At 42.2% G+C, this 27013-nt stretch overlaps 1 protein-coding gene across 2 annotated transcripts in view; it reads right to left on the reverse strand.

Moving 5' to 3' along the window:
* The window catches only part of PCCA (propionyl-CoA carboxylase subunit alpha), a 2021650-nt gene that overhangs the window by 1786581 nt on the left and 208056 nt on the right, over positions 1–27013 (reverse strand). For both annotated transcript variants that reach the window (XM_069205070.1, XM_069205071.1), the window contains exon 4: positions 21957–22025. In XM_069205070.1, coding sequence (XP_069061171.1) covers positions 21957–22025 — 69 coding nt within the window. The remainder of the gene's footprint in view (positions 1–21956; positions 22026–27013) is intronic.

The raw sequence follows: 27013 nt of genomic DNA on the forward strand, positions 1-27013 counted from the left end.
CTGTGGTATAGTGTACCCTGCCTTAGGGCTGTAAGGCCTGCTTGAGGGGTGACTTACCTATGCCACCAGCAGTGGGTGGTGGGCATGGCACCCTGAGAAGGATACCATGTTGACTTAACAGTTTTCTCCCTACCAGAACACACAATCTGCAATGGCAGTGGGCATGTACTTGGTGAGGGGTCCCTTAGGGTGGCACAATATATGCTGCAGCCCTTAGGGACCCTTCCTGGTCACAGAACCCTTGGTACCACTGGTACCTTTGACAATGGACTTAGCTGTGTGTCAGGGGTGTGCCTATTGTGTGAACAATGGTACAGTTTAGAGAAAGAACATTGGTGCTGGGGCCTGGTTAGCAGGATCTCAGCACACTCTTAGTCAAGTCAACATCAATATCAGGCAAAAAGTGTGCGGAGGAGGGTAACTACGGGGCCTTTCCTACACAACCCCCTCCCAAACAAAAGTGGATGAGACTTACCTTTCCCAAGAGAATCTTCATTGTCTAAGTAGAAATACCTGGAAAGGCCATTTGCATTGACATGAGCATTCCCAGGTCTATGTTCTACTGTAAAGTCCTTTTCCTGTAGGGAGCTAGACCACCTCAAAAGTTTAGGGTTTGCACCTTTCATTTGCATTAGTCATCTGAGAGGTCTATGGTCAGTCTGAACAATAAAAGTGAGTATCAAACAAGTATAGTCTCATCTTTTTCAGGGACCTAACCACAGCAAAGGCCTCCCTTTCAATAGCACTCCAAATCTGTTCCCTGGAGAGTAATGTCCTGCTAATGAAAGCAGCAGGTTGGTCATGGCCATCATCATTAGTTTTGGACAGGACTGCTCCGGTCTCATGGTCAGAAGCATCTGTCTACACAATGTACTGCTTAGAGTAGTCTGGAGCTTTGAGAACTGGTGCTAAGCACATTGCCTCCTTCAGACTGTCAAAGGCCTTTTGACAGTCAAGAGTCCAGTTTACCTTTTTCGGCATCTTTTTAGAAGTCAGTTCTGTGAGGGGGGGGGGTCACAATGGACCAATACACCTTCACAAACCTCCTGTAATAACCAGTCAAGCCAAGGAATGCCCTGACTTGAGTCTGGGGTTTTAGAGCTTCCTAGTCCAGAATTGTCTGGATCTTGGGCTGTAAAGGGTGCATTTGGCCTCCACCTACAAGGTGGCCCAAGTATACAACAGTGCCCTGCCTTATCTGGCATTTTAATGCCTTGATAGGGAGGCCTGCTGATTGCAGAGTCCCTGCTCTGGCACGAAACTGGACAAAGGAAAGGGGAGTGACCACTCCCCTGTCCATCACCATCCCAGGGGTTGTGCCCAGAGCTCCTCCAGAGTATCCCTGGGTTTTGCCATCTTGGATTCCAAGTTGGTGGGTCACCCTGGGAGCACCTGAGTGGCCAGTGCCAGCAGGTGATGTCAGAGACTCCTCTTGATCGGTGCTTACCTTGTTAGGTGATCAATCCCCCTCTCAGGGCTATTTAGGGTCTCTCCTCTGGGTGCAAGACTCCAGCAGGAATCCTCTGCATCCTTTACTTAATCTTTTACTGACAGATCAACTGCTTACTGTTCCAGGAACTCTACAAAACTGCAACAAAAGAAGCTAAGATGACTTCTGCAAAATTGTATCTTCAGCTCCTGCCAGCAACTGCAACAGTTTCCAGGTCGTGTATCCTCGGAGGGCTGCTTGTCTTCAGCTTGCACCAGAAGAACCGGAGGAATCTCCCATAGAGTGATGGAGTACCTTCCCTGCTTCAGCAGGCACCTCTCTACAGCAACGACAGGTGGCTTGGACCCTCTCTCCAGACGACAGGCGTGGATCCAGCAACAAGGGTGGTAGACTAAAGTGACTGCGGCAGTCCCACTGTCCAGCGGTCCAACTTTGGTGGAGGTAAGAGCTTTCCTCCCTACTCAAGACAGTACCCCTGTGCACCGCATGACTTGCAGTTGCAAAGGCATGTGTGCGATCTTCCAAGAAGTTCTTTTTGCACAGCACAGCTTAGACCCCCAGCACTCCATCCCGCGACGCACAGCTTCCTGAGTGGTTCTCTGGCGGCGTGGGAATCCTTTGTGTTGTGCTGCGTGGGTCTCAATTTACACCTCCTCTGTCCCTGTGCTGTGGGACTTCTGTGCGCGCTGCCTGGTCTTCTGAGGGCTCTGAGTTGCTGAAAGCCCAGTCTCCCCCTCCTGGATAGAGGCCACCAGGTCCCTCCTGGTCCAAGGCAGTGCCATTTTCCCCTAACCACGAGCTTTGTGTGCGCCAAGGCTTGTTGGCGGAATCCAGCAATGCAAACCAGACTGCATTCTTGCATTCGGCTTGGGACATCTGCTTCACCAACCAGGAACCAACCAATCTGTCTTCTTTGGTGCAATACTGACTTTGCCTTCTCACCGGTGGTTCCACTTTTGCACCTTCATCCGGGTTAGCAGGGGATCCAGTTGGCTTCAGTGCTTCTTGGACTTGGTCTCCTTCTTCCATAGGTCTTCAGGTCCAGGAATCCATTGTTGGTGTCTTGCAGTCTTTTCTGGTTCTTGCATTATCGTCTATCACAACTTCTAGGGCGTTTTGGGAAAGTTGCTGTGTTTTACTCCTCCTTTCCTGGGCTCGGGTACATTCCATATCTTGGTGTTTCCTTACACTCCCAGCACCCCTCTACAAACTACACTTGCTTAGGTGGGAAACCGACTTTCACATTAGACTATTTTAGTATGTGGTTTGTGTTCCCCTCATTGTAACCTATTGTGATTTTCACTATTTGCACTGTTTTCCTACTGTGTACTTATCTGTTTCTGGTTACTAGTATGTATATTGTGTAGTTTACTTACCTCCTAAAGGAGTATAGTCTCCGAAGTATTTTCGGCATTGTGTGACTAAAATAAAGTACCTTTCATGTGTGTAAGTAGTGTGTGATTACAGTGGTATTGCAAGATCTTTGCATGTCTCCTAGTTCAGCCTTGGCTACTTGGCCTACAGCTAACTCTCGACAGCCTGGCTTCTAGACACTGACTACATTTCTCTAATAAGTGATAACTGGACTTGGTATAAGGTGTAAGTACCTTAGGTACCCACTGCAAACCAGGCCAGCCTCCTACACCCTCCTCCTCTCTCCCAGCAGGCACCAGGGCTCAAAGGTAGGCTTACAACTCTTCAACTACTCTGTGGAGAACACGCATCCATGGTCAGTGAAGAAACTTGGAACTGGAACCAAGTGCTCAAGTTGGTGTCACTTTTATAAATTATTTTCAGACAGGGGATAAACAGTCTGTAGTTCAGGAACCAGCATTGGGTGGATCCTTTTCATAAGTTAATCTTTCTTCTACAGTGAAGAGGGATTTTTTTGTGTAAAGTGAAGGATTCCACAGCAGATAGTGAGGATCCTGGCCCTAAGCAAGAGAACCCTAACAGAAGCTTATTAAAAGTGATGCTTTGCACCTGCATGCCATCAGCATTCCTGGGAGAGCTACTCAAGGGAAGACAAAAAGCCCAGGCAATGCCTAGACACTTCTGTAACAAACAAAGTTGCTGATTCACCCCAATTTTCCCAAAATCAAACAAAGAAGGACTAATCTGCAATCTTCTGCAAAATAGCAAGGCTAAAAAAATCTACTCAACCGCTCACTATGGTGAGTCATATTTGATCAGGTCTAGCTATTTTTCGGACTTACTGAGTTGACAAAGAACAGGTATTCTGTTCAGTCAGAAAGTGGAGGACTAATAAAAGAGGCCTTGAAATCTTGTTCTTATATTTCACATTTGCTCTGTGTTCACAGACAGAGGTTAAGAGTCAGTTTGTCCTACAATTAATTTTCCTTCTGACTGCAGAGTTCCAGGATTTTGTAAAGTGAACTGACCTGCTGTTTAGTGTGTGAAATAAAAGGATACATGGTGTCATGTTTTTCACACAAATTTAAATGACTAAGTCAAAAGAACAAGCATTTCCAAATATATTTCAGTAGTTGTGAAACCCCATTTTTTGTATTTGTGTGATGGAAAAATTATTTTAATAGGATGAAAATAAATCAGAATACTTTACATGCTGATGTGCAAAGAATATGTTTTCTGAAACCCAATTTTCACAGATTGTTAATACACTATTGTTTTATCAGTAAAGCTGCAAGTTAGTGGAAAGGTTTTTGGACATTTTGTAGAAATGTGGTGTGTGTAGACAACAATATGCTACCACCTCATGGTTAAGTAATATATTTATTTAAAGTGAGTGTTTAAACAAACTGATAAACACTCCTGCTCTGATAGCAATGCTATTAGTAAACTAAAATCAAGTCATGGGTCATGTGCACCCCATATGTGGGCTAGATTCTCGTGATACATGCAGGAAACTTTAGTCTACTTAATCATACAAAAGAGGTTTTTTTGTACTGCAGAAATACTGAGCTCACGTATTTAAAGGTGCAATCATATGTGGCAATGAAGAAAAAGCCGACTCTGAACTATTTGCCTAGGATCACACAATTTGGGAACTGTTTACAGGTCATGTACATTACAGTTAGGTCAAGTAGATTATTCAAGTTAATCCACCTGCATGTCTAGTAACATTTTTATGATTTTGCCAGACCTGAATGGTTATATAACATTTCTAAAGGCAACCTTGTCTTAATTAATTCACAATTTCATGTCTGCAGCTACACCCTCAAAATTAGGAAAAACAGCAATCCACTTCTACTGTCAGGGGGTGGGGGGGGGGGGGGGTTATCACTACCTCAACTATGAGCATCACAGTCAGGGGCAATCAAAAATGAAGCCCCATGGCTACAGTCTGCCTACACTCAAATATGGAGTCCTTCTATCAGGCATGATACGCACAGCAAGCAGTCAACATACATATGTGGATGTTAACTAAGGGTATGGGCATACCCAGCACATACACCTTTACATGAGTGGGCCTTGTAAGCACTGTGCTCTCACCTGGAACAGACCACTGGCCTCACCATACACTATGGATTAAAAATGGTATGCTGCCACCACCGCTTACTGTATATGCCTCAGAAACACAGATGATAGTCTCTTACCAACTAGGGAACATGCTTTTGGCATTCCTTCTGAGCCTCAGGGACAGGCTTTGGATCCCATGGCCAATTTCAGGCCTGGAACTCAGCACAAGTACAGGATTTCAAGTGTACTGGGATAAAAGCATGTCTGGATGCAAAATTCACTTGCAGCCAGTTGACTCAAGGCAAGGGTGATATTTCATCCCAAGACTGGGCAACTCTATCTTTTTGAAACTGGAGAGTGGAGTGTGTGTTGGTGTTCCTTAATGGTATTCTCTGCGACTACGCATCTTGTTGTAGTCTCCAAAGTAGAAGCCTATTTAGGAACATCTTTGAATTATAGTATATATTCCAGAGACTACTCTTTCGAGTCTAACATATGCCACCAGCGCAGTGTGAACCTGTTCTATCTGAGCCCTGCCCAAGATCCTCACTGTGTACCACTCCACTCCTTCAACCTCCTCTCTCACCTCGGTTAGCAATGTATTACTTCTAAACACACACCAGGCATTCAATATCAAGATATTTTATAGCTGAGTCCTCAAACTCATTGTAACCTCTTACTCTTAACCCCACACTCGCCACTTATCATGGCATTTCAATCTTAAGATCACTGTCCTGTCTAATATTTTGACTTTTTACTTCTGCGTCCAAAACCACCCCCTCTAATCGTTTACTGAAAGATTAACGCTGAGCCACCTACTTTGAAGCCCCTTGCAGTCAAACAGCATAGCCTCATACTCCTGAGCCTACACCTGGAGTTTCATAGCTCCAGCTCACTGCACCCACTTGCTCACTGGCTCACTTTCTGGTCGAAAAGCCTTACACCTGGCACCTCCTGCACCACCACTCTCATATGGAGAACTCCTATTTCTGGGCCATCACTCTGACTCAATATATTGACATGTTAGGTAATGCTGGTTTTACAGGTTGCAGCGGTTGCCAATCCTTAGCAGTTTAGACCAATAGTGAGCCTCAGTGTGCAGCCTATGACTCAGATTATGAGTTTTCCCCTTGAGTGCTGCTTAGGGGGTTGGTGCTTAGGGGGTTGGATTCTTGTGTTATTCTAATACTACTTGTTCATGTGTGCTCAGAGGATTTTATGCTGCAAAAGGAATAATGCAAACCAGTCTCCCCATCCTATAGCTTGTCATTTTATTTTTTGTTAGTGTGTCACCTGGCTTGCTATTTACTACCCCTTCCTAAAATAGTGTGCTCCTTGTCACAGTGTCAGTGTACTTACTGCATATCCCAGTGTTAGCGTTTTGCATGTTCCTGTCTACATGTACTTTCTGACGTGTTATTTTCAAAGCCTGCCTAAAGCAGTCAGCATTTTTTCAATAAATAAACTTCTGCAGTGAGAGGGAGGTTCTAAAATTTACCTCTCTTGTTTGTTCAAAGTATAAGAGGCCGAGACCAGATGGACCGGGGACAGAGAGTTTGCAGATCTCAGGCAACTCAAGGATGCTGGAGTGTGTTATCCTTCCCGTGAGGATAATTGATCTCCCTCTCTCCTCGATCGATTCTGGGATCTGGTGATCTGATGCTGAAAAGGAGTGAAATGACGCAGCTGTGCCCCTGCCTCATAGTGATGCATATATTTTTTTAATTATTTGCTTTGCATTATAATATAGATACATATATTTGCTGTGTATATTGCAGTGGAGAATCATTTGTACATGTTTTCATGTCATTACTGTGACCATTTTTAAACGTGTGCTTTCAGCATGCTAATCTCCTTGTAGGAACCTTGCGTAGAGAAATAATAAATGTCTTCTTTGGAGTAAGAAGCGCATTCCAGAGATTTCTGTCTGTGCATGAGTGTCTCAGCTCAGTCATTAGTGAAGCAAAACGTAGCTTTAGAAAGAAAAGTCCATCAATATGGTAGAAGAAACCAAAGTTTGCTGAATGACATGCCCTTATTCCATCAAAAATTAGAGCTACCTCACTTAGAGATGCCAGTACTCTAATGCCTACAGAATGCCGCTGGGCTGTCTGCTCTGGTGAGGTCTTATAAGGGAGTATCCAGGGAGTGTTAGGGATGTGGGGAGTGACCCAAAATCCCACTCCATATTACGCCAGAATTTCTGGGAGAACAAAAGGCTGTAGCTGCAGGTTGTGCATGTCAAGGGGTCAAGGGAAAGCTCATCTTGACTAGTATCAGGCCATCTCTGAAATTATCTCTGAACCAGCTTCAATGACTTAGACCACAGACAATAAAACCTAAACAGAGACAAAGTGCCAGAGAGACTGGGGGTGCTTTTCAAAACATATGAGAGAAAATAAATGCTTGCACTGAACTGGGTCCTTCTCGTGAATGTCACTGGAAATTTCTGTCATTGTTTTGATAGACTGCCAGAACAAGCAGACACAGCTGGAAGAGGCTGCATGACTCGTCTTAAATGAAAGGATGTGAGGTAACAAGCAAAATGGGTGAGGGGCAAGAAAGGGGACCAGCGGGATGCTTTATGGACAATTATGACTGGGATTTATCAGGGTGGATTAAAGCTATGTTTCTGTCCCTGGTGTTGCTTAAATTAATAACCCCTTTTAGTTGGAGTTTTTAACAGGACATTGAAACGGCATGAGGGGATTTTAACAGGAGTTTGAATCAGCATGAGCTAATCATATGATTTTGCCAAATTCTATAATTTCTTGATAGCGCGCTGTGTAAGTCGACAAATATATTCTACCAAAGACGTGAAGGGTGACTGACTCATTACAACAGCCATCTTTACAATGTAAAGGATCTCTATTGGTAAACCAATGCATTTTAGAAGCTAGGATCTGCTCATTACACTAACTACTAGTCCCACAGTGTTGTATGTAAGGTGATAGTTGTATAACAAAATACAGGCTACTAAAAATATTGTGGCACAGGAATATTGTGTGAAAAATATTTTCAAAAAATATATTGTAGAAAAGAATAGCATCACAAAAAAGTAAGTACATCTAAATATACATATCAAGCATTATAAGTAATGTGTTTAAAATATTATAGTACAAAATAATATAGGTTGCCTCACAGTAGGGGATCTTTAGCCAGGTGAGCGATTCATAACCTTTAAGGAGGCGCAGGAGACCTTTGAAGTGGGGCTGGGCCAGTTCCTGCACTAAGCTGGTTTGGAGAGATCTGGAGTGATTTTCCAAATACCCCACTAGCATCTGAGGTTTTGGGCGGAGGGGGGTGGTTCTCAAAAGATGGGAGGAGGGGCGGCATTTAATTATGCTGTTTTCTGAGAAGCTTAACAGAGACAGGCTGACCATACTGTGTGTAGCATAGAAACAAGAATAAGGGGTACCACTATTGGACGGGGAATGGGGGAAAGCCCTGGAACTGGCACGCAGCATGTCATGTAACAGTAGGTTTAAGCTCCTACATTTTAATTACCTACATTGCACCTTTGTCACACCATTTATGCTGACTAAGATAGACCATTCTGGTTTTTTTTGGGGGGTGGGGGGGCGTGTAGCATTCAAAATGAGTAGCAAATGCAGGGAGAGTACTGGACTTCAGGGGGTTAGTTTAACTATTCCCACTTCAACCTGAGCAAGAGTTGAAAAACTGGTGGACTTCAGATGGGTTAGATTTACTATTCCAAATCTAATCTAAGCAACAGTAGGGAAAGGGTTTTACTTTAGAGGGGTTAGACATATCATTCCATTTTCTAAACTTTTTTTCTTTTTTTTTTTAAACTGAAATTACAAATCAAAATAAAATTATTTGAACATATTTAAAATAAAACCTTTGTGGATTACAGACAAATATACATTAAATGTACACAATACAAATTTCATATTACAAAAGTAATTTTAAAACATTTATGAAAATAACATTAAAAACATTCACAATAAACTATTTCTACTGCCCAAAAAAAAAAAAATCATTAATGTATAAATGAAACAATAATATTCTCTGAATTAAATAAAATGACATTAAAAAAAAAAAAAAAAATAAGAAACTATATTTCTATTTTGTTTTTGCAAACTTCTTTATTGTTATATAGCCAGCATTTGCTTACAACGTTTTCGGAGCAGTTGTCGGATATAAGAAATAAATCTTAAGTACTGATAACACATTCTTTTGTTCTACCTATTTGTTCCTTTTTTTTTTTTTTTTAAACCAACATTAAAAGATCCGTTAAACCCAAAACCACCAGAACAAGTCAAACCTTGGACATTGCAAGATATCGTTATTCTCCTACGTTAGATCGTAAGATCTCCTGGTACTGCATGTGATATCAGTCATGTATCCCCCGATTCCCTCACATGTAGGGCTGTCATTATTCATGAATAGACTTTGATACGGGACTTCTAGTTGCAGGGCTCAAAAAATAATGACAATTTTACTAGACCTGCAGGTCAAGTAACTTAAATAATCTACTCCACATAACTGTAATGTACTTGACCTGTAAACGGGTCTCAAATTGTGTGATCCTAGGTAAACAGTTTACAGAGATGCCTTTTTCTTCATTCTCACATATGATTGCACCTTCAAATATGTGAGCTCAGCATTTCTACAGTACAAAAAAACCCTCTTTTGTTTGATTCAGGAGAGCAAAGTTTGCTACGTGCACCACAAGAACCTAGCCCACATATCCATGACGTCTAGCCCACATAACCTAGGACTTCATTTAGTTTACTAACAACATTGCCATCAGGGCAAGAGTGTTTCTCTATTACTAAACCATAATGTGGTAACAGATTGTCATCTACACACAGTAACTTTCCAAGAAATATCTAAAAACTTCTCCACTAACTTGCAGCTTTACTAATAGCACTATATAGTGTATTAACAATCTTTGAAAATTGGGTTTCAGAAAACATATCCTTTGCAAATCAACACAAACTATTCTGATTTGTTTTCATCCTATTAAAATATTTTTTTCATCACACAGAAATATGAAAAAGGGCTTTCACAACTACTGAAATATATTTTGAAGTATTTGCAGAGCTGACTTAGTCATTTAAATGTTGTGTGTTAGGAAAAACCTGACACCTTACATCTTTTTATTTTACATCTAAGCAGCAGGTCACAATTCACCTTACAAAGTCCTGGAACTCTGCAGTCAGAAGGAAAATTAATTGTAAGAAAACTGACTTTTGACCTCTGTCTGTGAACAAGAGCAAATGTGACATCAGAACAAGATTTAAAGGCATCTTTTATTGCCCCTCCACTTTTCAACTGAGCAGAACACCTGTTGAGTGTCACCTTGCCAGAAGGGATGAGCAAGTATTAAAAATAGCTTGTCCTGATCAAATAAGACTAGTGGATTTTTCGAGCCTTGAGTTGGATCTCATAGGTAGTCTTATAACCTAACCGAGGTGTGGTCCAGTTTCTGTGGATCAAGGTGTAATAGTGTTTGGGTCATGGCCTCCCACACTTTCAGAACTTCCTCCTCCCTCGCATCCCTCCTGGCTTTTATCATATGTGCCTCCTCCGCCCGGCCCATTTTATTAAATCTTTCCTCTATTCATTTAGTGTCGGGTGAGGGCGAATCCATCTTATGGCAATCCAAAGCTTAGCCACCACTAAGCCTAAGATTGTGTAACGTCTAGTGATTTTTCTTTTGGGGTTGAACGGTAGGTGCCCTGGTATACAGTCTGTAATAGTTAGGGAAACATCCCATCACGTCACCGATTTTAGGTGCTCCAAAATCTGTATCCAAAACTCCGTCAGACCATGTGGACAAAGTCCGCCCGGCAATGCTGCATCTAGGAGTTGGGTCTGTTGGGGTATATTCAGCTGAGGTGTTTGCTGGGAGGAAAGGTATGTCATATGAATAAAGTTATAATGGATTTGTTTAAATGTGGCCGAAGTGGCCGTCCCACAAACCCATTTGTGTAACTTTTTCCAGTCTTGGGGCGAAATCTGTTCTGCAGTGTATCATTGCCACACCTGCTCGATTTCTGGTGGATTTTGGTGTCTGTCAGCACAGAGAGCACAATACATGTGATGATAAAGCGTCTTCTCCTTTGCCATATCTAGGAGCGTGGTCAACGTATAGGTCGGGTCTGGTGCTCTAGGGAATACAGGCCACAGTTGTCCTGCCGTAGTGGATATTTTGGCATATTGAAGAAATTGCCCCCCTCCTATGTGAAATCTTGTTTGTGCCTCAAGAAAGGACATACATTGGCCCTCAGGGTACAAGTCCACTAGCATTATGCAGCCCTCCTCTTGCCATTTATCCGTCGCCATCACTTTGGCTATGCGCTTAAACTGGGGATTGTCCGTAGATCCAACCCTAAGGCGAAGGGGGTTCTTTTCAGGACTGTTTTTACTGTTCGGTCCCATATTCGACCCATTAGGCACATTAAATGTGTGAAGTGCTTAGGTATGCCCGCTCCCAACAATAAAAGTTCCCCCAATTGGTGACCTTCGTACGAGCCTTCCAGGAGGCTTCTCTCCCAGTTCCATTCCCCATCCAACCAAGAAACAGCATGTTGGCGCCCTGCTGCATAGCAGTACAGTTCCAGGTCCAGGACATCTATGCCCCCCTCGGCCCACCGCCACCTCCGGGTGGCCAGGCTACCCAGCTCCTCTTTCCCTGCCAAAGCAAATCACAAATCACAAATCGCAGAACACTCCCCTTGGAATTTCAAAATAACAGCCCTGCATTATATAGAGACATCTGGGCAGGACGACCAGCTTCACAAGTGCCACCCTGCCCAGAAAAGACAGCCCGAGGGAGTTACAGAAACATACAACACTCTGGCCATATTACTGGCATAGAATAAATCTTGGTCTTGCGTTATGTACAGGCCCAAGTACTTAACCTTTTCTAATTCCCACCTGAGTTCGGTGTTGGGGAGCCCATCGCAAGGTACTCCTGTCAGTGTCCTGAGTGGGAAAAGGGTGGACTTCCTCACACTGACCTTTAGGCCTGACACCTCTCCAGATTTGCCCATCACATTGCGCAGTAGGTGGAGTGATATATCAGGGCGTAGGAGGTATATCAATGTTCATTCGCATGTAAGGAGACTATGTGTTCTCTCAGCCCCACCTGAATACCCACCCCTGTAGAATGCCAGCGGTTCCATTACTATCGCAAATATTAGGGGAGACACAAGGGACATTCCTGCCTTGTACTTCTTTGCAATATGATTTCTTCCGATATATAACGTCCTGTGCGGGCCCTGGCCTTGGGCTAAGTGTATATTAGTTTAATCCATCAAATGAACCAATGTCCTATCTGCATTTTCCCCAATACCGACCAGACAAAGTCCCAATTAAGGTAATCAAAGGCCTGTGTGAAAAAAAGCTAGGGCGTATTTATCTTGCCAGAGTTGGGGTTCGAGAAGCACGTGTGCTAGTTGACATAGATTACGGAGGGTGCTTCTATGTGGGACGGACTGGTCATCATGGACCAGTCTCGATGCTAGGACAGTGCTTAAAACCTTTATATCAATATTGAGCATTGATATGGGTCAGTAGGAGCCTGCTTCTAGCCGATCTTAGCCCAGTTTGGGTATTACGGCTAGAAGCGCATTAGTCATGGACTGAGGGAGGTAACCAGTATTATATGCTTCGTCGTACACATCTGTCAGTCTCTCTGCCAAGACTCCAGAGAATTCTTAATAAAATTCCGATGATAAACCATCAGTCTTGGGTGCCTTGGCGGACTTCAGTGCTGCTATGGCCTCCAATACTTCTGTTTTACTAATCAGGTTTCCCGGCTTTTCATGATCTGATTCTGGGAGTGATGCAAGGGGTAAATAGGGTAAATACTTTTGTCTGTCTGTCTCACCAATATTGGTGTGTGGTTGGGTGTACACACTCGGGAGGTGGTCCAGAAAAAGTAATAGATGGCCTGTTGAGTACAGACCTCCCGGCCCCCTTGGTCTCGTATGGATAGTATGGGCTCAAGTGATTCTTCTGCCTTGATTAAATGAGCCAGCAACTTCCCTGCCTTGTCCCCCTCCAGGTACCATCATTTACGAGCCGGTGTATTATGTGTCTCGAGTTGGTGCCAGCACTCATATGGCTTAGCCTGCAATTGTTCCCATTTCACTCTGATTTCTGGGGTTGCAGGAGGACCAGAGCCCAGTTTCTCTAGCTCTTGTTCTCACTCGTCAGTTCCTTTTCAAGCACTCGACTCACGCCCACCGAGGTGGACATACAGACCCCCGGAGAACCACCTTCATGGCATACCACTCAGTAGCCAGACTCTTAGTAGTGTCTATTCACCTTGAAATATTGTGTTAATGTTTCCTGAATTGTTGCCCGAAATACATGGTCGGTGAGGTTTTCCAGTCATAGGCACCATTAGGGGATCTTAGGGGGGTGTCTCATCAGTGTATATGTAGCAAGGAGTGGGGAGTGGTCCGAGAGATACCTTGCCAGGTAATGTACGTGTTAGAAAAATGTGGAAACGACACTGTACTCAACATATCGTCCAAACTGCTATGGTCTTCGTTGGAGGGGAATAGTATGAATAGGCTCAGGTGTGCGGGTGAAGTTGGCGCCAGACATCCACCAGCCCCTGTGTATCTGTGAGCTCGTGGAGGAAGGCAGGCAAATGAGGTTTAGTGTGAAGTTTAGGGGGTGATCTATCCATATTGCCATCAAGCACACAATTACAGTCTCCTGCCAGAATTAGTTCAGTGGTGGGTTCAATCTGAGCCGTGCTCACCATGGATCCCAAGAATTCCCCATCATCGGTATTTGGACCATATACAATGACTATCCAAATCTATTGAACATCTAATGATCCCTACAGCAGGACGTATCTACCTGTTTGTCAATCCGTGACCTGAAGGCCCTGAAGGGGACCCCCGTGGCCACCCACATAAGCACTCCCCTCGCACAGCCCGAATAGGAGATGGCAAAGACTTGAACCCGCCATCTTCTCTGTAGGTATTTAATACAGTGTCCCCAAAGGTGTGTCTCCTGTAGGAGAGCTATGGCCACCCCATAACGCTTCAGTAAAGCGTAGACCCTGTTTAGTTTAGTAGGGTTATTAAGGCCCTGTACATTCAAAGTCAAAATTGTATAATCCGTTCCTGTTCGTACCATATATGAAGTATTCTGTAGTGTGCTATCCCTTTATCAGGGGGAAACTAGGGAGGCCCAGGGGAGCCAGTCTTTCTCAGCGGGGGCCGTTCATTCCGGTAGACAGGATTCTGCTCTATGGCAGGTCTGGTGTTAACAACAAATATAACGCACAACAAACAAAAACATCTAGTGTAGTCCCTGAACAGTCCTGGGGTGACACCTCCTGTCCCACTCCCTGTCCCCACCACCCATAGGCAGTGGCAACAACACCGTCCCAGTACCCAGTCACCAAGGGGGGCTGAAACCCCGCCCCACGTATCCCCCCCCCCCAAAAAAAAGAACAAAACTTATGTATACAATATTAGAACATGTGGTAATAAAGAAACTGTTCAGGACCTCAAGCGACCCTTCTTTACGAGCCAAACTTAGGCTCAGCAAATCTGGGGCACCCTGATCCTCAACCGTTCCACCCCGAACTATGGACTATCAAGTCCCTGCTGCCTCCATCGGATGTCCAACCAGGTATATATGACCTGGAATTATATTATGAGGAAAAGGATTTGTATGGATTTCTGTATCCCCTAGGAGCAGGACCCAGAGGACATATAGGAGTTCCACCCTCAATGGGGGTGTCAGAAGGTCCAACCATCATGTCACACTGTCATATGGCCAAACTTTCAGAGTTTTGAGTATCTGCAAGGTGAGTCGAGGAGAGGAAGACGTTGGGGCGGAGGGGTCACCTCCAGATCCCCCTCTAGAGCCAGTGTTGCCTCCTCAGCCCCCAGTGTTGTATGGGCTCCATCCAGCGCCAGAGCATGATTTCCTCCTGTGGGAGCCCAAACAGTGCGGGGAGGCCGTCAGGTCCGGTCCCTTCTAGGTCCCTGCCATTCAGGAGCATGCTCTCCCTATGAGAGACCTTGGGTTTCCATCCAGTCAAATGCCTCTTGCGGCGTCTCGAAAAAATGTGCTGATTTTCCATACTGTATCCTCAGTTTAGCCAGAAAAAGGAGACTGTACTTGATGTTATTGTCCCTTATCTTTCTTTTAACCCCTAGGAAGTCTCTCTGGAGTTCCTGCGCTTTTCTTGAGTAGTCTGGAAATATGAGGATTGGCTTACCCTCATAGTAAGGCCCCCCACCGGATCTCACATGTTGAAGGATTAAGTCTCTATCCCTGTGATTAAAAAGGCGTGCTATAATTGCTTGCGGTGGTGTACCAGTTTTCGGGGTCGGGCCCAGGGCTTTATGTGCCCTCTCTACCGTAAAGAATTTTGAAAGGCGCATGGGCTGGAGGGCAGCAACAAGCCAGTCCTCAAGGAAAAGTTGTGTGAAAGGTCCCTCTGCTCGTTCCGGGAACCTCAACAGGCGGAGGTTATTACGGCTTGATCTGCCCTCTGGGTCTTCAAGTCTTTCAGAGTTCTGGAAAGTTACTTTATTAAGTTCTGTGACCTTTGTTTGGAGCTCTTTAACCGGGGCGAGTAGCGTTGTTACCTCCTCTTCAGTGTTCTTGACACTTTCCACCACTTTGCGTAGATCTAGGCGGAGGTGGTTTATGTCCATTGCCATAGTGTCCATTTTGTTCTCCAGAGCTTCTCGGTCCCTTTAGTTGCCTCTGGAATATCTGTAGTGTCTTGTGAGGGCTGGGTTGGGGGGGTCCTGTCCCTCCGCGTGCTCGATCCACACTCCAGGTGGGGTACTGCATGATCTTATTAGATTGGGCTCCTTTGTGCATGTTCTCTTTGCCCAAGATGGCGCAGCGCAGCCCACAAGCAGTACTTTTAGACCGTGCAACACTATGCTTAAATCCGTACCTGACTTCCGGTAGCCAATAAGACACTAGTTACACCAGTTCTGGGTCCTTTTCGACAATTAGTATTCACAGGCTCTGGAGAACCATTTGTCGGAGTAATTGTAGGGTTCAGCGGCGTGTTACAGCGAACCTGTGCCTCTCTCCTCACCTTCTTCTGTGGAGGGGGGGCCCTCTCAATCCCCGCACCCCTCACCTGGAGCTCTGTCTCTGCTGTGTGTGAAGTGGTCTCCGTTCAAAAAGCAGACAGGGGCCTGTTACTCGCCCGACCCACCAAGTATTCGCAGCAACACCAGGGCCACGGGCCGTTCCCGCCCCAGCACTCCCAGGCTCACTGCTTCACATCCGCTCCAGCACCAGAGGGTCTCTCCGTTGTATCGCTGTCACTTTGGGAGGGGGCATCCAACAATGCCACTGCTTCCCCTCCGCACGCTAGTGTGAGCAGCTGCAACACTGGCAAGGCAGGCAGGTACGCCCACTTCATATTTCTATATTTTATAGTTAAACTGATCAACAAGTTAGCAATTAATTAAAAACAAATACATGTGTATAATTATCAACTAATTTAACTTAAATTAATTATTAAAAAAACAACTTATATTTAAAATAACTTTCCACCCATATCCCCTAAAACCCCAACAACCCATTACCATATTAAGAATTACTCAATAAATTTAGAAATATTAAAATTACATATTGCAAATTACACTACAATAATTAAAATAATTATTCAAATCAATTACTATAATTACCAATTGTTTAATACAAACTAATCTAAAGCAATTTATATTTTAACGTCTCACACCAATTCTCTAAAATCCAACCACCCAATACTAAATTAAACATTAGTAAGTAAATTTAAGTAAATTAAAATTACTCATTAAAATGGCAAACTAGACTAAAATAAATAAAACAGCAATCAATAATTTACACAACTATCAGTTAACATAAAAATTATTTGGAACTAAAGAGCAATAATGTATTTTTTAATTAACTTCCAACCTTAATTCCCTAAAAAACAAAAACAAAAACTAATAACCAAACAACCACTACTAAATTAAAAAATACTAAATTACAACCTATACAAAAAAATAAAATCACACCATACTAACACCTAATATTAATGGAATAACATTAAAATTAATAAAACTACATTTTGTAAACTATAAAGAAACATTATATACAATATTTAAAAAAACAATACTATACTCCTAAAAACGAATACTCTTACATTCTATATTCTGCCCTAACATTCTTCAGTTGACAATAGTTTTGACACAATATTCTTTTATCACAATATTTTCCCTTCAATAATTTGGAGGAATAACAGTTGGTTTAATAGATAATCCATCTCACAGTCTAGACTTTAGAAGCATAACAGCTAGGCTTACTGCAGGAATTGCCTTTGAGGTGCGTTCAACCATGTATGGAAAGTTTCATTCCTACAAAGTTTAAATTCAGGTTTTCTCGAGCTTTTAACTGGTCTCAACCCCTAATTCTTAAATTAGCCAAGTAAACAGTCATTACCTAGCTGCATTACTGAGATGGTTATAATTCATAATTGATTAACCTGTCTCCACCAAGAGACCCTTTCACAGAGGATAGCCGCGAGAGCTCTACAGATCTGACCATCTCCATTCTTTAAAGGGCAATTCAATGCAGGGCTGTGTGGTCTAGTCCAGTGGTTCTTTACCTTTTGATTTCTGTGGACCCCTGTTTAATGATTATAGGAATCAAGGGCCAGGCACTGAATCATTACTGGAAATCTTGGACCCCCACTGAGTCATTATTCGAAGCCAGGGACTCCGGCCAAAGCATTTTCGATGATCCGAGCCACAAAACAACACACAAAAAATACAGAAATAAGCATCAAACAAGTAAATACACAAATTATGAAATATTGTATTTCATTCACAAATATAAAAAAATAAATTTAATTGTAAGGTTGGAGTTTTTCCAAATTTTAATTGAGGGCAGTCGCCCATACTATATTCTCTTTGATGCATTTGCACTGCTCCCACAAATCAAACTGCTTAATTTTGAGCCTCCACTTCCAAATGCCTACAGAACATTTTAAAATGTTCAAATGTACATGTTGCTTTTTTATTTATAAGCAATTTAATAATCTGTTAATAATAATGAATTTGCTAAGTAGAGGCACACCTCTCGGTAGACTTTGTGGTCACCGGACCACATGTAAAGAACCACTGGTCTAGTCAAACAGATCAACTTTGGTACTATGATCACTGGCATTCATGGGTACTATGTTATGGGAAGGTTTTGGGGAAAAAAAACACCATAACAGTCTTATTCTGGAGAATGAGTTTTTTCTTGCACAACTGTGGTATCACATGCTGCGATGCCTGGTGGTTCCTATTTAAGGCAGTGATACTCCACTAGCCTATTTTCTGCATAGCAAGCTACTTACTGTAGCAAAATTTGACATGCTTTTCGCTCATGGGTCACCATCCCTTCTCTAGCTCAGTCTTCTGCTGTGTCAAGCCACTCACTCTACTGCACTGCCTGCTGTGGCACAGGCGGTGCAGGAGAGTTAAGGATGCAAATTAAGAGTGGAGAAAGCGAAAAGGAGGAAAACAGATTGTCTGACTAATAAGTGGGCATGAGAATATTAGACTGACAATGAGATTGAGACAGAGAGGGGCTGTCAGGCAGCAGCAAGATACAGAGGAGCAAGGCAGAGAGCAAGAAAAAGAATGAGTGAGGGCAAGACAGAGAATGAGAAAGAATCACAGGGTGAGAGTCAGACTTAGCAAAACAGAGACTTAAAATGAAAAGAGTTCTATCCTGGGTTTACACAGAGAGAGGGAGTGAGTTCCAGAAGGAGATGGATAGAGTGTGACTGACAGCAAGACAGAGAGACAGGGAGGAGGAGTCTGACAGACAAAGGGAGTGTGTACTAGAGAGAAAGACTAGAAAAGAGGATGCACCAGATAAAGAGACAAAGGCATACAACTAGAAAAGCTAGTAGAATTACACTGAGCAATACAGAGTAAGGGAGAAAAAAAAAAACAGAGAGTGAGGAAGAAAGAGTGAGAAACTAGGATGATGGACATTGAATAAACTGCAGAACCTGAATAGCAATTACAGGGATCTATGTGTATGTTGCTTGAATGTTACTACCAACTTTACCTGTTGGTCAGCTTGATGGTTCTCACATTACTACTTTCCAGGTCATTCTAAACTGCCCATGCATGCTGCTGGCCCGATATCTTTCTGGCCAAGTGGATGCAGGCCAGATGTGTTGTTGGACATGAGGATGGTAGCTACGCATTTTGTCCGTAAGTGGAAGTTAAATACGTAATTGATGGGCAAGTACAGGCTGCCACTGCTTATTACTGGGAATGTAGAGTTTTGGATTACCATCTACTAGGCAGGGAATGGGCGTGCATGTCCCAGTCACAGAACATATTTCCACTTCCAATACATAAAGATGGGCATGTGGAGTTGTGTATAAATGCTGCTGGACGTGAGGGATGAGCTATGTGTGCTGCTGAAAACATGGAGGCTGGCCACATTGAAGGCTGGCTACTTTTAGGTAGGCCTTACCAATTACCTATGATTTGAAAGCAGTTGCTAGGAAGGTGGAAATATCTGCTTTACTGAGCAAATGTGGACAGTGCCCAAATCAACAAAGGCATAGTTAAGGCTTTGGCCTTGGTGAGCCTAATAGGCTCACCTGCTGTTAAAGCTACTAACCACCTTCTAACAAGGCTACCACACACCAATGAATCACTACTATTCTGGAACCAAATATCATGCATATTATTTCTGAACCATCATTTTGGCTACTTAGGCGATTCCCTGATGGCTTACCTTACAGTTGCTACATATCCATACAGATGAATGTTTTTGCCCTCTACTACTTCTGCCCTCTACTGATGAAGGGCTAAACCCAGAAACACGTGTCTAGAGATATACAGCAATGTCTGCACCAACTTTGGTGAAAAACTACATTTAACTTTGAAGTAAGGGCTAATTGTGAACTGCTTTACCAGGATGCAAAGGGGCAAACTGTGCTGGGACGTGAGGCAGTATGCTTCCAACCTGCCTTTTGTTTAAAAAGCTTCCTTGAACCAGCAGCCTGACAAGCTTTGGGGATGCAACTGTGTGCCTGTGAGTGGTACTGTGACATGGGAGGTATTTGGCAGCATTTCCAGCAGCCCCAGATGGTTTCTTTTTTTTTGCTCTCTACTACGTCTTCTCTCTACTTATGAAGGTCTAAACTCAGAAATACATGCCTATAGATATACAGCAATGTCTCCATCCACCTTGGTGAAAAACTACAGTTAATTCTGAAGTAAACACTAATTGAGAAATGCACTTACCAGGATGCAAAGGGGTGAACTGTGCTGGGATGTGAGGCACTGTGCTCCCAACCCCCCTTCTACCACGGTTGTCCTCCAATCTTAACTCACTCTTAAATTACCAAACTATCTCATTACTGCATTAACTTTTCCCTGGCCTTATTGTGGATCTCGGTTGCATCATGTTCAAACAATCCCTTGTAAAGTGTTCTGATATCCTTTTACGAATATCTAAATAAGTATGTAAAAACTCAGTTGCCGTTTCAGACATGTTAGTGTGCAGTCCTTCCACACTCCTGAAGGCTTTACTTGCTGGTTTTTGTCCTAGACTCTGACTCATTCATACAGAACGCCTGATTGTATGTGGACTTCATACATTTCATTCGCATGTGGTAATTTCTTCTGATTAACCACAATAAGTGTCCTTCTGCTGGAAACCATTTGACATAACCTCCGGCGCACAATATATAGTGAGGTACAGTCTGTCAAGTTGTAAATCCCCGGTAGAAGAAAACAAATCTACCATTTGTGACTGCCGATAGTAATGGGAGCTAACGGGTCTCCCACAAACCATTACAAACAATTACGAGCTGGTGCTATACTTGTGGGTATGCACAAGAGGCACTGGATAAAAAAGGACCGAATATTGTAACTTTTCCCACACGCATTGCACTTAGAAAGCTGGTGGGAAGCATTTGAGGCTTTTTGACTCGGTGTTCGGGTCAATTAAGCTCACTTACTTTTAACCAGCAAAGGAAACACTGAGCAAATGGGAAAACTCAAACGTCAACATAGGGCACAAAGCTAGCGATCACCGCAGAGGCTTCTTAAATGACAATGTATTGTTTCAGGCCACCCCCCATTCAAGCTTTTGAAAAGAGCGCCCAGGGTGGATTGAAGGTGACTAATGCAAATTATAAGGGGTACTCACAATACCCTCTTTCCCCCAAAAGACTATGGTAAAGAGCAGTCAAAAAAACCATTACAGGAGAACAAAAAAGCATTTTATTAAGGAGCAGGGCTATTTGTTTTGCATGTGCATCTGAAAGGGTATTCTAAAAAAAATATGCAAAAAGGGAAAAATGTAAGGAATGACCTTTATGATGTGCTAATTTCAAACCCGCGAGAAGGGATAGGTTGCAAGGAAAAAAAAGACCACTCCATCTAAGTAGTTAATAAAATATTCAAGCGTTTTCGACGGTGTTCTAAAACTGCAAATATGGGCCAGTTATAAAGACTATATAAAATGTAGCAGTTCGTACTGGCAGGAGGAATTCCACGACTTGAAGAACATGCGTGTTGGTCATGTTGTCAAGTTGGCTGGAATCGAAAACTCAAATTAGAAAAACAAAACCTGACATATACAGCAGAGAAGAATTATCCGAGAAGCTAAAGTTATCTTCTCATACAGTCTACAAAACAGACGTGGCTAAATTAGCATTTTACGGTAACCAGACCCCGCAACTATAAACTTTGCATTAAGGTCATAACAAATCGCCTTTAAACCAATGATTTCATAATGCATGCAGAGTTAAAATACAATTCGTACTAACTGGAAGACACAGCTCATAGAGGCTGCTCTTGATGAAAATGTCAAATGTTTGTGTTTTTGTAAGCCATTGCCTAAATTTTCAATCCGATATTCTTTAGAAGTAACGTTCATATAACTGTCCCTAAATGATGCACAAGGACTGTGTTATAAAGTGCACAAACACCCTAAAATACTGCAACAAGCTGGACGCTGCACTAGCACTTTCTTTGACTTGGGAAAATATTCAAACATCCACGCAATAGCAGTATAAGAAGGAAGTGGTCCCACTCACAGCAGCCGAATCAACGTCGCTGTGGACAGCAACTGTCTTAATACCCATCTTCTTACATGTCCTCATAACCTGTCCCAAATGAAAAAGAAAAGAAAACATGATGGAGTTATGGACCCATCATTGACTTCACGGAAAATGTTTGGCAGAGGCAAATATTTGAAAGCAATATTAACAAGTGTTACACGATAGAAATGGTGAGAACTTTGAGAGGAATACTGAATCAGCGAGCTCCATGTACATTAGCATTTCAAAATGCAACAACACTTTTCGAAGCAAGTACAATGTTTAAACGCAGAAAAGGTACCACAGTAAGCAGTAGTAAGTTACTTAGACAGAACTGTAGATCTGATCATGTTCTACATTGACAACCAGAGCACGAATGAGGTGCAGGGAAGTCCTGCACCTGAGATGTGCTTGATATAGACATATGAAGTATTCTCCAAACAGACAAGAGGCTCGAAATGGATAAGTAATATATGGGACTGCTTGCTCTCCGAAGTGGTTGCCCAGCAACATATCTGCTGAACAAACACCCCGAAAATGATAAATATGCAAACTTGTGAAGAACAACATCACGGTAGTCAAAGGTGTATACATTTCTGAAACACAAAGTTTTTCCAGCTATTTTCGGAACCAGCGAGGAATGAACAGAAGAAAAATAGATAAGTCGGTGCAGGGAGAAACAATGCAATTCTGAATCCCCGGGAAAACAGAGTACTTCTCACTTAACAATAGTAAAATAAAGAAACAGCTGGTGGTGGTTGAAGAATTAAAGTACTCATTAGACCATACAATCTAAAATTATATGCTGTATACAGCCAGATCCTAGAGGTGGAACCTGTACACTTGATAAGGTGAGGGGGATGCTGAAATTCTGTTAATATTTCATGAAATGGTATTTTGATTATACTAGTAGATACACACAGATTTTTGACTACTCCAAATTTTCTAACCATTACATTCAGAGGGTCACATAGCATTATAGATCACTTTTATATTTCCCGGAAAACAAGTGAGCAGGATACTGTCTAATTAAACCCCTGTGAATAATTTCAGTGATCAAAATTATCTTTTTTATCTGGCTGTCCTTTAGTTTTAAAAATGTCAGTCTAGTTTTTAAGCATGTTGTAAATGATTCAGTAAAAAACTATGGGCTAAGGCTAGAATGCTCTGTTACTGATCGTGAACAGTTTACTGGTGACTTGATAGCTCAAAGTTCAGATGACTTTTTATGCAGTCTTGATAATCAGACGATTCTCCTGCCATCTCGGCTGACATTGATGAAACTTGCCTTGAGTCAAGAGAAAACAGGTTACCCCTATAAATAGTTTGACCAACCCTGCACTCAGGCTCCTGACAATTTCTTGTGGGCTTTAAAGAAAATCCTCTGTGATAAAATAACATAAGTAAATAGTCCCACACTAGGGAGGTGGCCTGGGTGAATTTACAAAAGGGCTGTGTCTTGAAGCACAACTGTGCTTTTTGGAAGATCATTATCTCCCCTTTTCTTGGCAGTAACACCAGACCCTCTATTGAGGCGGAATTTCAGTCACATACATGTGTACCCCTTTTGGTCAATATATATTCAGCCCCCTTTTAAGTGCTTTAAGTCCTTTAAGAAACCTTCCTTGCTCTTTGACACTTACACCTGTGGCCCAGGAAGTGCAAACTGCAATTGACAGTAGTCAAAAGGCCCAGCCTGTGTTCCAAAAGATACATACAAACAGGATTCTGGATTATGGGTACTGTCTATCAACAATGTTCTCAATAAGGGCATTACTTAATCTCTTCCATTTACCTGGTCAAAATTTAGAATATTTCTGCTTTTTAAAAAGAGAGCTAGAGGTAACTAGGTACTTTTGCCCAATGTCAGTGTCCGTGATAGACTCATGTTAAAATTGCTGGAAATAGCCTGATGTATAGATTAGTTCAGTGGCAGAAGATAATACAATTCTAGCTTATATTCCGTTTGGGTTTAGACCTGGCCTTGGAACAACTGAACGGTCCCTTGATCTTCTCCTTTTAATTAAAACATTTGTAAAAATTAAAAAGAGGAGGCATTCACTTGGCTTGCAAGGATCCGAGGTCAGCTTCTGATTGTGTGAAAATAAAAGAGCCCTGGACTTTACTGTTTGCTTTGGGCATTGTTTGCGAGATAGTCAACTTCGTAAGTCAGCTACATACCAATCTTTCTGCCAGGGTTAAACATGGGGCTGGTGAGGAATGAACGAACCCTTTTCTGATAGGGTTGCTTCTTCATCTCTTTTTAATTTATACTTTACACAAATCATTTTGAACAACACTTAGTATCCCAGAGCCAGGATCTGCCCAAAAAACAGTTCCTGTCGTAACCCAGCCATTTGATATGCACATGATGCTGAGCTGATGGCCCAGACTGCAAATGGGTTAAACAAATGTGGACAATTTTGTTGTATCTGTGGTCCAGGAAGAGCTTATCGCATTTTTTTTTCAAAATCCTTTACTATGGTGATTGCCCCCAAGTCTATCAATCTAAAGCTAATATACATCAAGGACAACAATTAAGAGGATTACATGTTTCACTTTTTTTAGTGTCTGGTTCGATTGCTCTGGGAAACGGCATAATTTTGTGTCTAGTAGAAGACAGCAATTTTTAAAATCTATGGGTGCTGTTTTTGATTTGGCACTACATTGGGATCAAATCGATTAAATAGATATTTTTTTTTTTTTTTTTTTTTTTTAAATCAAATGTGTTTTGATTGCAAATAATGGGGCCAGCAATTGCAGTTAAGTGAAAGTTACTAACCTACAAATTGAGGAAAATAGATCTTACAGGTACTACTAGCATGTCCCCCAGGTAGTCCATCTTATATTTGCTGCAAATAACTCACTTGAATCTAAAGGATGTAATTAAACTACGCCTTTTTATTATTTAAATCTCAATTTTGGCCAAATTAGAAATACAGTTTAAAATAACAGTGATTTCAGATTGTCTGTCTTTCAAGGAAGCCTTAAATATTAAGTGCCTCTCCCTATATTAAAACGTTTCACAATTTTAGCAAACAGCAGTTATTCACTAATCCCACAACTATTGTTAATTTTGACAGCCATTGTGCTAAACAAGCTTTTATTTTAATTTAGACAGGCTGGGATAGAGAATAGTGAACTTACTAAGCCATCAGTAAGAAGTCCTCCTTTTTCCGGTTCAAAAGACCAATCTCAGTTTTGTGCCTCGCTCATCATAGATTTTTACAGACTCATTTTAGATTAGGTATTGTGCATTTTTGTTTAAGTTTTCCTAGAGGCTGGGTCTCTGATGAACACCTCACACCTTGTCCCAGTGACAAACGTTTTGTACAATCAACTATGCAGTTTATTCTGTTTTGTAGTTTTTTTTTCACCTGTGCTTGATGACAATATTTTACTCCTAATCTTAAAACTATGTGGTACCCATCTAGTCCTCTCATGATATTTCTATAAATGTTATTTAATGAATTAATTTGAATTATCATGGTCATTTATTAATTGCCATTTTAAAAATAATGAAGGCTTTTCTTTCTAAAAGGTTGTTGGGACATAGTTTTCTATTGTGTAACCTATGTCTCTTTCATTCTTGCACATATATCTTTCTTGTTTGCCTTAGTTTACTTTTTTTTATTTTTTATCTTGTATTTATATACTGATAATACATTTGTAATGTTTTCAGGTCTTAGATGTAGTCTCTCAATTACTATCTTAATGTATTTTTCACATTACCTGTAATAGTTTTGTTCTAATCTCTATGGCTTTACTTAGCTAAATAAAGATAAAGAAAGAGGATAATGGTGCAAGCTCCTTTTGCCCTAGATGCCCTTCATACTGCTATACTTCGGAGCTACTCACAGAGACCTGCGTGTTTGATGGTGATATTGAAGCCATCACAACTGCTGAATGCCATACATCCCACCTGTTTAGTGCAATAAATGCTCTGATAGGACTCCTTCACTTAGATGGATTATAATGGCTGCCTTTTGTTAGCGGATCAATTCTAAGAATATGTCCAAGTGTACATCTCTGCTTTCAGCTCTCATGATACTTGCAGTTCTCATGATACTGCTCAATCATCCCTGGATTTAACCTTCTATAAAACGTGTGTTGGGATCTCCTAATCCCAAAACCTAGCTTGTTTAGCACAATGCCTTTCAGAATTAACAATAGAGATGGATGGCACTTCACTGGCAGAACAGGCCTGTCAAGACCTGCTCAATGCTACTGAAGCACATGTGTAGGTCTAGCACCTGCAGAAGAGACAGAGGTGCAACCATTCCATTGGTAGCTCAACAAAGTAAGCCTCAGACATTTTCCCCATGAGCCCCAATTTAGGCTCAAATGGAAGACCGACTGCTGTTACTTAAGGACTTTGTGGTTTCTAGGTCAATAGCTCTGGATCACTGGATGCTCCTAAACAGCGAGTAGGAAAATGTCCAGCTCCCACCCACATCTTACACAATTAGGATCAATACTTCTGCCGACCTTGTGAATGCGTTCCAGTATAAAACAAATTCTGTGAAAATATATGAAATGAACGAGGCAGAGACAAGCTGCCATCAGCAGTTGCCTGGCTCCCAATTTTGTCTCTGCCAATTAACCTCCTCCAGGGAACCAGGCCTAGTTCAGATATTTCTCACAAGATTTTCAGCAGATCAGGTATATTTACCATCAATGCTCTATGCGCTCTAGTTATGCCCTTTTTTCTCTTAAATTTTAGATGGAACCAATTTGGTCTGAGTGGGTTGAAGTCATGGATTCCTGACAGGTTAACTTTACTTGTGTGATGTGTCTAATCTGCAGGTGCCTGAAGAATTGAAATCTGTGGAGATCTAACAACACTAAGTTGAATAAACATTTTAATGTAGTTTGTTTCCCAAACATCTATCATCTCAGAGATCCCAATGGTGTTCCAAGGGGAAAAACTAGTCAGCTGGGGCATTACTGGAAGCCATTTACCCTGTAACAAGGTCTCCATAGTTATCCTACCATACCATCCCATATTGCTCAATGCCTGGTGCCAATACTCCAGTGGTATCCTAGTGATCTGT

This window comes from Pleurodeles waltl, chromosome 8 (assembly GCF_031143425.1).
Source record: "Pleurodeles waltl isolate 20211129_DDA chromosome 8, aPleWal1.hap1.20221129, whole genome shotgun sequence".
In the NCBI taxonomy this organism is placed as follows: domain Eukaryota; kingdom Metazoa; phylum Chordata; class Amphibia; order Caudata; family Salamandridae; genus Pleurodeles; species Pleurodeles waltl.